This window comes from Hylobates moloch, unplaced genomic scaffold, assembly GCF_009828535.3.
Source record: "Hylobates moloch isolate HMO894 unplaced genomic scaffold, HMol_V3 SCAFFOLD_18, whole genome shotgun sequence".
In the NCBI taxonomy this organism is placed as follows: Eukaryota; Metazoa; Chordata; class Mammalia; order Primates; family Hylobatidae; genus Hylobates; species Hylobates moloch.
In genome coordinates this window covers 28284103-28299897 of record NW_026652293.1, presented here as the reverse complement: position 1 = coordinate 28299897, position 15795 = coordinate 28284103, and the positions used below count along the sequence as shown (strand labels likewise).

General features: G+C 33.7%; 1 protein-coding gene across 3 annotated transcripts in view; it reads right to left on the bottom strand.

Moving 5' to 3' along the window:
- TRMT1L (tRNA methyltransferase 1 like) overlaps positions 1 to 15795 on the bottom strand; it is a 39980-nt gene that overhangs the window by 18772 nt on the left and 5413 nt on the right. For all 3 annotated transcript variants that reach the window (XM_058430370.1, XM_032137268.2, XM_058430371.1), the window contains exons 2-10: positions 15410 to 15520; positions 13967 to 14080; positions 10792 to 10856; positions 8864 to 8993; positions 7309 to 7432; positions 6763 to 6842; positions 3383 to 3632; positions 2775 to 2987; positions 1016 to 1206 (exon numbers count right to left, since the gene is read on the bottom strand). In XM_058430370.1, the coding sequence (XP_058286353.1) occupies positions 1016 to 1206; positions 2775 to 2987; positions 3383 to 3632; positions 6763 to 6842; positions 7309 to 7432; positions 8864 to 8993; positions 10792 to 10848 (1045 nt within the window). In that variant the 5' untranslated portion in view covers positions 10849 to 10856; positions 13967 to 14080; positions 15410 to 15520. The remainder of the gene's footprint in view (positions 1 to 1015; positions 1207 to 2774; positions 2988 to 3382; positions 3633 to 6762; positions 6843 to 7308; positions 7433 to 8863; positions 8994 to 10791; positions 10857 to 13966; positions 14081 to 15409; positions 15521 to 15795) is intronic.

Genomic DNA, 15795 nt, shown 5'->3' with positions numbered 1-15795 from the left:
TATGCCAACTGGGTTATTATTTACTTTTATATTAAGGGGTTAACAAAAGATCAATACAGGAACACTGAAAACAAAGAGCTTTGAGTAGGGATTGCCATCACAGATATTAAATGACACTGAAAAGCCTCTATAGTCAAAACAGTATAATAGACGTGTATGAATAAATATCCAACCACTGGAACAGAACAGAAAATCTAGAAGCAAACTCAAATACATGTGGAAATTTAGTATCAGATAAAGAAGGTATTCTCAAATCAGTGGAGGAAAGGTGTACTATTCAATACAACTTAATCTACTTTGAATAATCCAGGAATAGGAAAGCTCTTTCTAACTACAAGCAAAATCCAGACTATATAAACATTCAATTAAAAACAAAAAACTTCTGCAAGACAGATTAAAAAACAAAAGTGACAAAATGAGAAAAAAATCTGCAACTTAACATAATAAGTGCTAAACTCAAAAATTCATAAAAATACCAAGAACCTAACAGAAAACAACGAGCAACTGTTTCCATGTCCCAGAACTGAAACAAACAGAAACAGCTTTATGAAGGCATAAACTACAGCTTTTTCCTTGTTTCCCATCCCCAGGCCTGGCATATAGTAGAGGCTCAATAAATGTTTATTGAATGCATTTTATAACTGATGGCTTTTATACACAGCCAGAAACATGAAAATTATTTCTATAAAATCAATGATTTGTAACGGCCTGGAAAAAACGTAATCTGACTTATGTTCCTCAAATTAGTTGAGAGTGGAAACTAAGTTATTTCTAGATGTTTCGATAGAAGGCAGAGCTAGAAAGCATACATTGTACAGCATAAGTAAGTAACTTTAATAAACTCACACGAATGTCTTGTCTGTTGACGAAAGGAAATCCAGTATAGGAAATAACAAAGTTAGCACTGTAATCTTTAAAATCAAAGGACAATAATATGTATAATTAGGGATGTGATAAAGGCTTATTCAGTGGAGGATTATAGATAAATTAAACATAATATATAACTTGAATTTACCTTCTACCATATTACCATCCTTCTGAAAAATTCTCTCTTCACACCACTGACAATGGATCAGGTATTGAATCTTCTTGGCTGTTTCATCTGCTGAAGTAGGTCCCCTCAAAACTCTCACAACTACCAACACAAAATGTTCCAGAGCCACTGCAAACAGTACTTCTATGCCTTTGTTGCATCGGGCTGCAGCTCTATAATAAATTTTTTAAAGTTATTTTGTGGGCTTATCATTTTCCCTTGTTTGGCATTATACTGACAATATTAACCTGGACAGTATACTATGGATAAGTTATGGGACATCAAGAAAAATTCAATTCTCAGTAGCAGTGCTTTTAAAAGATCATTACTGTAACTTTTACAGAAATTGAAACACAGGAAATAAAAGATGCTTGGGAGGGTCTTCAGTTTCTAGACATTTTCCCTTATGATATCCTCTCAATAGGGCAATATTTTCTGGTTTTCAGTCATTTTCACTTTTCTTATTATCACCACCACTTTGCTTCCTTTTTATCTATTTTATTTCCTATAAAAGCTTCTTTCAAACAGTATCTATTTATTGAGTAATGACTATATGCAGGATAGTATGCTAGCTACTGAAAATTGAGTGAAAAAAGAACAGTCAAAGTCCTTTCCACCATTAATTTTACAGACTTTTTGGATTAAGCTCTACTATATACCATTTATGTACTCTGCAGTGATATACTAAATTTAATTTATATATATATGTTGCTCTGAATTTGCTGATATTACATTACAGACATTTTTAAGTATGTACAGTTAAGACCTTAGCATAAAGTAAACATCAGTTTTCAGGTAATTAGAAACAACCCTGAAGGTCTATGAAGTCTAATAAACTGTATTTATGCTGAGGTAGAAATTTCTACTTAAATGCTCTGAAACTAGTATTAGGGCTGGCAAGTGAGCTGGCTGATTATCCATTATCTATATTCACAATATCCATTTATATTATATTATTCTAGCATAATCTGCATATAGTAAGTGCTCAAAAAAAGTCACCCCTTTAAAAAATAACTGTTTTCAAATTCTGTTTGGAAATCCTGGTGAGAAATGGAGAGAACTTCCCATTTTGTAAGATCATTTTGGAGAATCAAGTTTGTAAGCCATCATTTTATTCAAACTATAGAAATAAAGAAGATAAAATAGAATGGATATAAAAGAAATGACTGTTTCTTTCTGAGGCAGAGTCTCACTATGTTGCCCAGGTTAGAGTGCAGCAGAGCAACCTTGGCTCACTGCAGCATCTGGCTCCTGGGTTCAAGTGATTCTAGTGCCTCAACCTGTAATCGTAGCTGCGATTACAGGTGTGTAGCAACACGCCCAGCTAATTTTTGTATTTTTAGTAGAGACGGGGTTTCACCATGTTGGCCAGGAGGCTTGTTTCATCCTGGGCAACATGGCGAAAAAACAAAACAACAATTTTTGCTTTTCCTTTCATATTGCTATCCTCTATCCTACATTGTTCAAATAAACTGGAAATTAACTTTCACTTTTATCTTTTCTTTCTTATACTTTATTTCAGTAACATTTTAATTGGAGAGTAAACTGAATATTTCAGGCATAAGCTTTTAAATAAAATTACAACGGATACCATGTAAGATTAAAAACCAGTATTATGGATAAGGAATACAGAATTTATATTTTGTGCATATTTCGAATAATAAGGTAAGAACTTCTTGTAATATTATCTCTTTTTATCAAATACTGAAACACACTAAGTAGACTATTGGCAATTTGGTACCTTGCCACTGCAGCTACAACAATTCTGGCTGCTAGTTCCTTGTAATATTCAGTTCGGACAATGTTACATCCGTAGTGACGCCGGGCAACATGCTGTGCCTTGGCATATAAAGAACTGATATCTGTAGAAGTCACTGACACTATGCCAAGGTTTCTTATATTTCTGAATGCAGAATCTAGATAATTCACTGATGTTCCAAAAGGGTCTAGATGTCTAAAATCAGAAAGAATATAGATACATTTTAAAGTCATACTAGTAACAAAAATTATACCATTGTAATTATTTCTAATTATAAAATTCAATGGATTTAAAAGTACATTGCAAATATATTTTAAGTACATAATTCTGTTTAGAAATTAAGTAATAAAATGATAGTATGATGTATCAGACACGTAAAAATAAATTTGGGTTAGAGGAAAAGTGACATGCCCAGGCATTTTATTTCAAATACTAGAAAATTTTCATACTGCATACCTTAGGCCAACGTCAAAAAATGGCATTAATTTAAATAAATAAACAACAACAAACTGTCTTAATTTTTAACTACCCCTCATCCCCAAAATTTCAGATAAGTTTAGAAAGTGACATGGCAAGTCTTTTCTACTTACATGAAATCAAAAGATCTCAAATGCATCAGTACATTGGCATCCATTTTGGTCACCTTAACATTACCAAGATTTTTCTCTCCTTCTTCAAGAATATCATCACTCTTTTCCTTTTCCTTACTGTCCACCACCACTTTCAATTTGTTTAAATGGCAGTTTTCCTGAATCAATGTCACAGAGTTTTCATTCAAGTCATTGATTGTAACTTTGACTGCATTTCCAAGATGTTTTGCCCACTGTAATCCCATTATCCCTTAGGAAAAATGGGGAAGAAAATGAGTTTTACAATTGTAATAATTTTAAAGCATAAAAACAGTATAACAACATTCTGTTTTATAAGTAACAAATTATTTCAAAATTTAATATTTTCATGAATCTTATTCTTTCTTACTACAAAGCTTCTCAAGAAAGGTTATAACTATAAATGTGTCTAACAGATTTTCACTAATACTTCTTATAAACCTTTTTTATGATCCTTGTTCAAATAAAATCTCTATGTATGCTTTTTATTTTGTTGAACAGTGGAAAATGTTTTCTTTTTTGCTTTTTTCCTGACCATGGAATACTTTATACGAATGGGATTACTCTGCTTGAAGGGAGGATGGGAAGTTGGAATTCCTCCTGCTGAAGTTTACCATCATGGACCAAAATATGAAAAACTTTTCTAGACCAACACTTTTCAAACACTGCACAATAGCATTGTTGTGAATTAAAAAAAAAAAAAAAATGTGGCCAGCTGCGATGGCTCACACCTGTAATCTCTGAACTTTGGGAGGCTGAGGTGGGTGGATCACTTGAGCCCAGGAGTTTGAGACCAGCTTGGGCAACATAGCAAATCCCTATCTCTACAGGAAAATACAAAAATTAGCTGGGCATGGTGGCGCACGCTTGTGATCCCAGCTACTTTTGGGAGGCTGAGGTGGGAGGATCCCTGAGCCTAGGAGGTCCAGACTGAAGTGAGTCGAGATGGTGCCAAGACCCTATCTCAAAGCCGAGACCCTATCTCAAAAAACAAAAACAAAAACAAAAAAGCAAATTTGTAAGCAAATGATTAGGAAGAATTCAGACCAAAAGGGCCCCTTTTCACAGTTTTTCCGTATCAACTAGCTTAAAGTCATAAGGGACATTCATTACAAAATGGGAGATTGCAACACAAGCCCAGCCGACATAGATTAGTAAACCCCTTAAACCCCTTATGTACTGGAAATACTGACCATCTTCTCCATACACGTGTCTCATGAATGGAAAAATACCATGTGTTACGGACTTCACATATATGTATTTTTCATATTTTCACAACAAGCTTGTAAGTTCTCACATCCTCATTTTAGGAAGGGCAAAATGTGCAAAATGACTGCTCCAGACCTGATCTAAGTTTACAAAGGCACATTAAAAGAAGAGGCTAGAAATATATTCCTTAGATATTAGCTTTAATGACTTCAGATTTAAAAAAGAGTAGAGAGGCTGGGCACGGTGGCTCACACCTGTAATCCCACCACTTTGGGAGGCCGAGGCGGGTGGATCACCTGAGGTCAGGAGTTCGAGACCAGCTTGGCCAACATGGTGAAGCCCTGTCTCTACTAAAAATACAAAAATCAGCCAGGCGTGGTGGCAGGCGCCTGTAATCCCAGCTACTCAGGAAGCTGAGGCAAGAGAATTGCTTGAACCCAGGAGGCGGAGGTTGCAGCGAGCTGAGATGGTACCACTGTACTCCAGCCTGGGTGACAGAGCGAAACTCTGTCTCAAGAGTAAAGAAAAAGGGTGTACGGTGAAAAATACTGAGAAATAAATTTGGACAAGCAGGTTAGGATCAGATATGGAAGATATTAAATGTAGTCTGAGAAGTCTGGACTCTAGGCAATAAAGATGAATGACTTTTTTGGTTGATAAGTAACATTAATGTGGTGCTTCAGAGGAACAGCTGTTTAGCAGTAACAGGCAAGACAAACTGGAGGAGAGAAATGACTGGAAGCAAGGGTACTATTTAGAGGCTACTGCAATAGGCTTGCTATGAAATCATTAAATTAGTGGATATGGAATGGAAAATGTGAGTTATATTAGAAAAGAAAAATTAGAACAGAGCTGGTGGCTGAGTAGATATGGGAAGAGTTAACAGGAAAACAAGGAGTAAAAACATGATTCAAATTTCAAATCCAAGTGACTTGGGAAATAGTCAGAAGCATCAGCTCATCACTTTTACCATATTTATACTGAGACAGTACTGATGCTGATCATCATGGTAGTAGCAGTAGTCTCCTCTTTTAATAGATGAGCAAACTGAGGCACAATTTCCTGTGGTCATACAACTATCAAGCGATAAAGCTGGGATTTGAACTCGGGCAGTCTGGTTCCACAGTCCATGCTTTTAAACACTACTTTTCCCTGAGAAGAGGAGTTTAGGAAGGAGAGCTAACTCATGCTTTCACTCTTTTGGCACAAACTCCCCAAAAGTGTACTCTTATAATCTTTATGGAGAAGGACTTGGATTGGGTACGGAGGCTTTTTAGAAGTTTTCTACTGTTTCTATTATCTTTTCTCTACTATTAAGTCTTTTGAGAAAAATATTCTCAATGTTTAAAATTTCACTTTATTCCACTGTCTAAAGGCTAGGCAATGATCATCACAACACAAAAAAGAGACACAACCAGACATCAGGTGCTGCCTGACTGCAGCAAACAAGTATTATTGAAAAAAAAAAATTGTATCTGAATCTAATCAAATGACCAATTTACAAAAAAACAGGAGATAGAAGAACATGTTATATGAGCCATAACAATACAATCAGCAAAAATCTAGACTGCGGGAAACTCCATAGGTCAAAAGACATGTTAAGTCAACAAATAATTATCACACACACAGAAAATGACAGAAGGACCCATAGATTTAAAAGAGACTTAGACATATCAAACAATTGAAATATAGTTTTTGTCTGCATTCTGATTTGATTTTTAAAGCATATTATGAGAAAATTGGGCAAACAATTGATATTAAAGAATTATTCTTAATTTTTAAAGTATGATGACAGTATAGTGGTTTTTTTAAAAATCTTTACCTTTTAGAGATCCAACTGAAATACTTACAGATGAAATGATGTATCTGTTATTTGTTTCAAATTAATGGATATCAAAAGATTAGGATATGAGGTAGGAGGACAATGAGAAAACGACTGAGCATGAACCACTCATTTTTGAAGTAAGTGATGGATACACAGGGACTCACTTATTATATTCTAATATACATTTAAAATTTTTCACAATAAAAAATTAAAAATTTTGCCTTGGATCTTTAATTTTTTTACATCACTGCCCATATACATTTTCTAAGAAAAAATACCGTAAAATCGAATAAATAAAATGGGGTTCCAAAAAAGTGTCCTCACTTACCAGTGGCTCCAAAAGCATCTAGACATTCCAAAGGTTTTCGTTCCTCAGCCAAAGCGGCCAATGTACAGAATATTAGCTGCCTAGAAGGAAATCATAATCTGAAATAACTTTACCATGGCTTCACCATCATAGATTTTTATTTCATTTAAGAATAGTGAACTGAAGTTCCTAGTTACTGTACAAACTATTTCAAAAGGAGACCTGAAAACACATTCCGAATTTAATACTATAAGAACTAAAAATATGTGAAATTAAACTATGAATCCAGTTGGATTCTATTAATAAGTATTTATTTATAAACAAAACTTGCTCACAAAAGTACCAGCTTATTCAGTAATTATATAAAGTTAGGCCTATCTTATTCTCTGATAAAGACATTGGCTTGGTAGAAAAAAAGAAACAATCCTTCTGAGAAAAATGTTAAAATAGATGATTTTTATTCTGCACCTAGTTCTAAATTTTAATATATTAGAACATAAAGGTTAAGAGAAGGTACATTTATAATAATTTGAAACATCCCATAACCCTATTTTCAATTTATCTTACCGATTTAGTTTCATTTTGGGGTTAAAATAGGAATCTGTTTTCTGAGGTATAGAATAGTTGGGACAAACTTGTACATCCGTGTCTGCCTCTTTCAAAATTTCCTTAGGTGGGTTAGCAGTGGAAGCTAAGATGGAAAAAAGAAAAGATTTCCAGGGAAACACAAAATAATTCTAAACAAAAGATTTCCAAGAAAACACAAAATAATTATAAACATCTAAAACAATAAATATACATTTTGAAAAATAACTTTATATTATTTTGTGTTAATGCAAACGGTTTGGCAGATGTAAAAAAACCAAAACCAAAGAACTGATTTATTCAGCACTCTCTACAAAAGAGTAACACTCAGTTAAACATCTGATTAATGAAAGTTAATTTACTATCTTGACTGTCTAGCACATCAATACATCTGTATTATGATACCTAAGAACAATCACCCTAGGAAAGCACAAAATCCTAAAATACCTTTGTGGTTCATCAAACACTACATTGTTTGCTAAATATATTTTACTATGGTATAATTGTCAGAAAATGAGTAACTCCATGTGGCTGCATTCCATTAGCTAGCATGGCTTACTAAGAATCACTCTATTTCCTGAACATGGGAGACTTCGGAATATTTTCTCATAATGATTTCAAGTCACAAATTACATTGAAATGGCTACAAAGTAATGAAAAAAATGATTTTACATTTAGTATGTTAGAATCATTTAGCTATAAACTAATAAAATATTGATGTGTATATATGTGCATATGTTTTAAATATTTAAGAAACGAGATATGGGATGGGTGGGAAAGTTGAGATCCTTTGTGTTTGGATTTCTTGATAACATCACAGTCAGAATGTTAACTAAATGGCAACTGTATCTTTCTTTCTAAAATGCCAAATAATAGTAACTTTCTCTAGCACTGTGTTACATACCCTTTTCTACCCAGTGACAAGGCATGTCACATATCTCACAAGGTCAGACTTTCTCAATTTAGGTTCTGTGAGAAAATTATGCTTTATAGAAAAATAGTTCAGTGACTTTTTTTTTTTTCAATTCTTAAAGGAATCGTACATAGTGCCATTCTGGACACAGAGGAGAGAAGTTATTCATTACATATAATACACGCTTTAGGCCATTATTGCTTAATTTAATTTTTGAGAAGGGATCTCTAAGTAGTAACAAGCTATTAATAATTTCATATCACTAAGAATAATAGTCTTTATTTCACTATATCTTTTTTTCTAGTGTTTTCCAACAATACATACATGACAGTTAAGGGTGTAAAAGCTGTCACTGGGAAAACAATTCTATAATCTTTCATTAAAATACCTAGTCACTTGAGTGTCACTTACTTTTTTCTACACCATTTATTAAATATATATGTTGAGAATGTTAAAATGTTTTTGGAGATCTTACAGAAAGAAACCAAAACCTGAAGTAATGGACTAGTGAACTAAATCATTTGGTTAAATCAGCATTATTTTATATTCCTGATGTTTGAAAATAATAACTGGACCATTATTTAAGGATTTACATATTAATGTTAATGAGATTGCTCAACTTACCTGCAGTGTAACTAGATTTAGTCTCTCCTTTATTCATGTGGCGCCTAACATGTCCTAGCATATCAGTTCTTCTGGTGATTGTTGCTGAGCAAATGATACAATGATAATGGGCTCCCATTTTACTGGATATCTATCAAACAGAGTATTTAATTTAAGTTGCTAAGACAATGAAACAGAAGTATAAGTTTGCAAATTTAAGTACATTAGTGTCTTGGATTTAATGGTATAGAAGATAATTTTAATTTTGCCATGTGACTTTGAAAGTATCTTAACTTCCTTACCTGTATTTATATATCTTTTAAACCTTACTTTACAATAGGCCAGAAGTTTAATTTCCTAGCTTTTCTCATTCATTCCAATCAGAAAATAATTGTATTTTCTGTAAGTTGCATTTAAAAATGGTGTAATGTTAGGAGTGGTGTGCTGGTAAATGCTTATTAACTGGCTCTCCAGGAAAATAAAGCCCCGATTTGTAGTATTTGCAGATTTCTGTGGCATAAATACGCTGCTATAGCCAATTTCAAGCTACAACTGTCATAGATTTTAAGCTATCAATGTAACATCACTGAATGTGAATTTAGGAAAAGATGTGCATTATTACACCATTACAGAGCACTGCCACCCAGCAGACATAATAAATGTAAATAACTGTAAGCGCACAGATAATATTAAAATACAGCAGAACAATGATATGGACATTCGTTACCTTTGTTTTTTAATATAACTCACTCCTTTTTAGGTTTATATAACTTAAATTTTAATGATGGCCATATTAAACAACCAGCTTGAAAGATTTCTGAAAACTTGAGCCAGCTCCAGTACCCCACTGAATGTTTGAGACATAATTAGAAGCGTACTTATCCAAGTAAAAAAATTTTCACTTCATAATTTCTCATTTAGCTGAGAACAAAAGACTGCTCCAATGGCTCTTTCCTAGTTTTGATGCCTTTTACTCTTAGTGCTGCTACCTCCTTTTTACTTGGAACCTTACAGCAAATAGAAAATAGCGAAGCACATTACCCAAGGTTCCTTGTGGTACTGTGATTATCATATTCAAAATATCTTAGACTAGGCTGATGGACCAGGCACTGTTTTGACTACTACTTACAGAATATTTTCTTTTTTGTCAACACTATACTGCTTTTAGTGACTCAAAAGAAAATGTAATAATGGGAACTCATTACGCTAATATGCATTCAGGATAGTGTCACTAAAAAATTTTATAGTTTGTATTCCCCTTAGGTCAAATCTACCCTAAAAATAAAACACATGTATTTTTTAAACAGTTACTAAGATTTCTGAAAGTTTCTAGATTCTCTAAGATTGAACTCAAAAGGAAGGACATGGGGAAGATGAATGAAATCAAAACATACTAAGATATTTACTAAATCACAGAAATTGAAGCTCCTATTCCATGACCGAAATTTTAAGAGAAAAAACTACTCTCTAAATTTTCCATTCCAAAATTAGTAAATGAGTTAATTTTCATTTTGAACACAAAGGAGCAATTTATCTGACTTAAACTAAAAACTGGGTTGGGGGAGGGGGGAGGGACAGCATTAGGAGATATACCTAATGCTAAATGACAAGTTAATGGGTGCAGGAAATCAACGTGGCACATGGATACATATGTAACAAACCTGCACATTGTGCACATGTACCTTAAAACCTAAAGTACAATAAAAAACAAACAAACAAACAAACAAAATAAATAAATAAAAACTATAAAATGAGAACTTCAATATAGCAATTTTTTTTATACATTTCACAGTTTTCCTATTATGATAATTCTGAAAGGACTCAGATAGAGAATTTTAAAGTAAACTACATTGCTGAACATACACATTTTAGTTTCACACTAAGTAAAAATTATGCTTTCTTTAAAAAGGACTAAATTTAAAAATAAAAAAAATCTAATATCTGATCACCTGTTCTCCAATAATGTTTGGTTTCACTGGTCGACAAGGTAAGTGACAGATGCACATCCTGTAACCTAAAATAAAGAATGGCTGGTTATCATACACTGTTCATTAAATATTCAATTATCAAAAATTATAAGCAAGTTTTATAAGAATTGGAATTGCCCTTACATTTGTTATGTCATACTTACTCAAATGAGATTGCTTTAGTTTATACAATTGTTATACATGAGATATATGTGTATGCATACATACATATGTATATGTATCTATATACACACATACAGAGGGATCCAGGTTTGAATTCTGGTTCCTCCATGACTATCTGTTTTATCTTGGATTAGTCATTTAGCATCTTTGGGATTCAGCTTTATCCTATTCTCTGCCACCTTGACTTTTTCTTAGGCTTCATCTTTGCCTCATGCTATTGATATATTTGCCATTATACAGACCCTTATTCATCTATGACATGGTACTATCTTGGTTTTCTTCCCACCCTTCTTCATCTTATTTACAGATCCTCTTCCTTCTCTCATGCCCTAAAATGTAGAAATTCCATAGGCTTGGGTGGTTAAGTGACTTTTTTTCTCATTTCCTTAGCAACTTAGCTCCTTTCACAATTCCAATTAAAGGAATCCCAAATTATAGCTCTAGGTACTAATTCATTCCTAAGAGCCAGATCCCTATTTCCAATTGCCTATTAAGGATATGTAACTGACTTTCTAGCCAGCATCCCAAAACCTACTTGTCAAGACTAAACTGGTAATTTATCTTACATTAGGTCTCTTTACTTTTTTTAATGATAATGCCTTACAGTTGCTCTTAACTCAAAGCCTGTAAGTCATCTCTAATGCCTTTTTCTTATACCTTAGATCCGATCATTTCTTACTTGTATATGCTGAAGTGCTCCAAGATTTAGTCCCGGATGACTTCTTTTTTCCATCAATATGTACTCTTTTAGTTACTTATCTGATCTTATGGCTTTAAATACCATGTGTCTTCTGACAACTCCCAAATGCATATCTCTAGCCCCACATTCTTCCTGAACTCCAGATTCATATAAGCTATGGGCTACTTGACATCTCCACTTAGATGCATCTCACCCTTTAAATGCCCAAATTTCTGGTTCTGGACTTCTTTCCCATGCTTGGTCCTAATGCACTGTTCTCCAGCTCAGTAAAGGCCAACTCCATTTCTCTACTTGCTCAAGTCCCAAACCCAAGCATTCTTGGCTCTTTCTCTCACACCTCACATCCATTCCTCCAGCAGATTTGGTTGCTTCTACCTTCAATTATATGTCAACTACTTTGAAACCTGCTCACCGAGACAAAAAATATCATATCTTCACCATCTACCAGATCAATACCATGTGAAAGAACCCAATAGCCTAATGTACATGAGAGAACCACATCCATGAGTAAGTAATGTCACAAGAAAATATTTAAGAAAAGAGAATAACTTGGAGGGAGACCAAACCTAAAGGCTAAACAATGACCTAAGTAAAGAATATGAAAGAGATCCTTTTAATTGAAATGAGACCTCTATTTTCATAAGAAGTCAGTATGGTTTATCATACGTTCTTATATAGAACTAAACTTAAAAGACAGGATGGTCCTTAAATTAGCATCTAATTCCCCTTTCCCTAAATAACTAGTAATAATCTTTTTAGCAGTACTACTAAGAAAATAGTTCCAGCATAGTTCCGACTTCTTTTCTGGGTGTCTCTTACTAGTTGCTTTATCAAGGCTGGTTGACACTCCAACCATATTTTACAATTTCTGTGCTCAAATAATCATATACAAATATAAATGTACATATGTTTAAGATTGATACTTAGGTTTCTTTTGAGGGTGGGACTTTTTGTTTTATCCAAATGGAATATTATAAAATCTTCCCTATAAATTGCTGTTTTCATTAGTAGTTGACCATGGAAATACTTCTCAGTTAGCTGGTATATATCTAATATACTCATTTCAATGGCTACATAATAATATTTCATGGTATGTATATACCGTAATTTATTCAATCATCTCTTTTAATTCCAAGTTTTTGTTACTAAGTAAATATTGCAATGAATATCCTTGTACATTTACCCTGTTGATTCTTTTACTTCTTCTTCTTCTTTTTTTTTTTTTTTTAAGAAACAGAGTCTCACTCTGTTTCCCAGGCTGGAATACAGTGGCACAATTATGGCACTGCAGCCTCAAGCTTCTGGACTCAAGCAGTCCTACCACCTGAGCCTCTCTAGCAGTTGCGACTACAGGCACAGGCCACCTCGCCTGGCTAATTTTTTCACTTTTTATAGAGACAGGGTCTTACTATGTTGCTCAGGCTGGTCTTGAACTCATGGCCTCAAGTGATCTTCCCACCTCAGCTTCCCAAAGTGCTGAGATTATAGGTATGAGCCACTGTGTCCAACCTCAACTCTTTTACTTCTAAGGCACTCCTAGGAGAGGAACTGCGTGGTGGATGGATATGCGTATTTTTAATTTTAAAAGACGTTGTCAGATCTTTTCCCAAAAATGCTATAATAATTCATATAATTCACTTAGGAAGCCCTTTAACTTGAAAAGTTCTTGTTTTCTGTCCTTCTTTTATTTTATTCTTTTCATGATGAGTCCTCTTGTTGAACTTATTCCCTCCAATTGTGTCATTTTTATCACGATTATAATTGAAATATTTGTTTCTGTTTCCATTTATCTGAAGTAGAAAATGGCTGATTTCTGAATTATCTTGTATCCCACCACCATTCTGAATTCTCTTAACTCTAGTAGTTTTTTTTAAGCCATCAGCAGAAAGAGATATTACCTTGTATTTTCCAATATTCATACAAATTATTTTATTTTCTTATTTTACTACATGTACTATACCTTCCAAAATATGTGTAAAATAAAAGGAAAACTTATTAAAACATTGTTCAAGAAGCAAAATGGACTCCCAGGGTTACAGTACTCAGTATACAACAGATGCATAATAAATGTTTGCTGAACTAAACTGTGTCATATAGATCTCTACTGCCTATAAAGCTATATGGTGTTTTATTAAATACATTAGAAATGAGGGCATTAAACCCCTCACATTTTAAACTGAAAATATTTGATTATATTCATGATAAAATGCCAAAACTGGTAATAAATGTTGAATTTCATATATATTACTTCTTTGCAAGCACAAAAATACTAACCTTCAAATTCAACTGAGACTTTCCAGTGTAAATTCTGGAGGTGACGACGAAGCTTATGGCTATTACAAGCTCTGAATTTTTCCTTAGGGCACAATGGACAAGCCTGTCTGTTGCCTTAAAAAGAAAAAAGAATCAATAAACCACAGAATATTCTAGTTATTAATGTCTGGATTCAGCTACAAAGAGGTTAACGGGGGCTCCCCCTCCTACTTCTTAAAGTCTTTCTTAACTTTAGGGAGAAGTCATTATTCTTAACCCAGGAGATAGTTAACAGTAATTGTTGTAGCACATGATCAGTGATTGTTTTTTCACCCTAAAATTTTCCTCTCTGTAGCTAGCTGATGCATTTGTTGTTACTGGGAACAAAGGTTGAAGAAGTGATAAACTGTATGATATCCTTCCGGCCAAATTTTCTGCCACTGAGAGCATCACTCTGTATTTTGGACAGCTGAAAGGACAGCAGTTACACTCCCAAAAGGACAGGGATTGGACAAAGAGCGAAAGTATGTGCTGTGGTATTCCTCTACTAAACTGGCAGCAACAAAAACAGTTAATATGTGGAGTTAGAAAAACGGAAGAAGGAAGTGGAAGGAATAGATGGGATTTGATATAACCGCTGTTCTGAGACTGGGCACATAATTACAGCCACCGTATCCGTTACTGAATTTACAAGTTCTGCCTTCTTTATTAACATATTCTCAAAAAGATTATGTATCATCAAAATGTCTTATTTAATTAGAAATATAATGTATCTCAAATAACTTTGATAGTATAGATGAAAGAATTAAATTTCAAATTCAGGTTTAAAGCAATAAAATATACAGCAAGAATCGATAATAACTCATTTAGTAATTTTTTCTTTTTTCTCTTATACCTACATACCTGTCAGCTCATATTAATAATTTTTAATCCAACAAATATTTTTCACATATAGTACAATAGAGTATAGATACAATTTTTATTTTTACGCTGCCTACTTCTAAAAAACCATGCAGTCAGTGATCTTGAGGATATAAACCAAACACTAAGGAGAGTAGAGCAGAAAGAGAGCAGTGTGGGGCATTGGTAACGTGGAACTCTCATACCAGCCCTAAACTGCCTATCTTGGGACTTCATTTACCTGACAGAATATTAACCTCTTAAGACACTGTTTTTTGGGACCTCTGTTACTTGTAGCCAAATGCCATTCCTAACTTGCTGAATAGACAGCCCCTAGACATCCGTGAAATTGTAATTTTCGTGAGGAGCTGTAAAATAACTTATTTCCATAGCAACTTTGCACATACACGGTTGCCAATTTCCTGAATAAAAAACTGTATTTTACCACTGTTCTAGTTCAGTAAGAATAAACAAGTCTACTCTTACCAAACTTATTTTTGTGAATTGAAAGATGATAAATTATTAGAAACTAAGAAAAAAAAAAAAACCCAAACATGGAAATACCTGCATCAAGATTATCTGAGTTCAATGAGCTGGCAGAGTCAAAATTTCCTTCAGTTACAAAAGCTAACTTCTCTAGATCAGCAAGCTGCCTTTGAATCGAGATGTGTCTCTCTGAAAAAAAAAAAAAAATTGAGAAGATCATGCTTTAACAGTTTGTATTCTAGTTCCATTTTTATTGATCACATCGTATAGAAGTTTATTTCCTATAACACGGTGTTATAGACCTAGATGGGGAATACTGCCACAACTCGGTTTATAAAATAACAAGTGTGCTTTAGAATGAAAAGCTGGGGGGAGACCCCATTGTATAGTTTTAAAATTTTATCTAATTAGTCAAAATAATTCCATGAAAAATGTTTCTGTCCTATACAAAATACTGAAGGAAA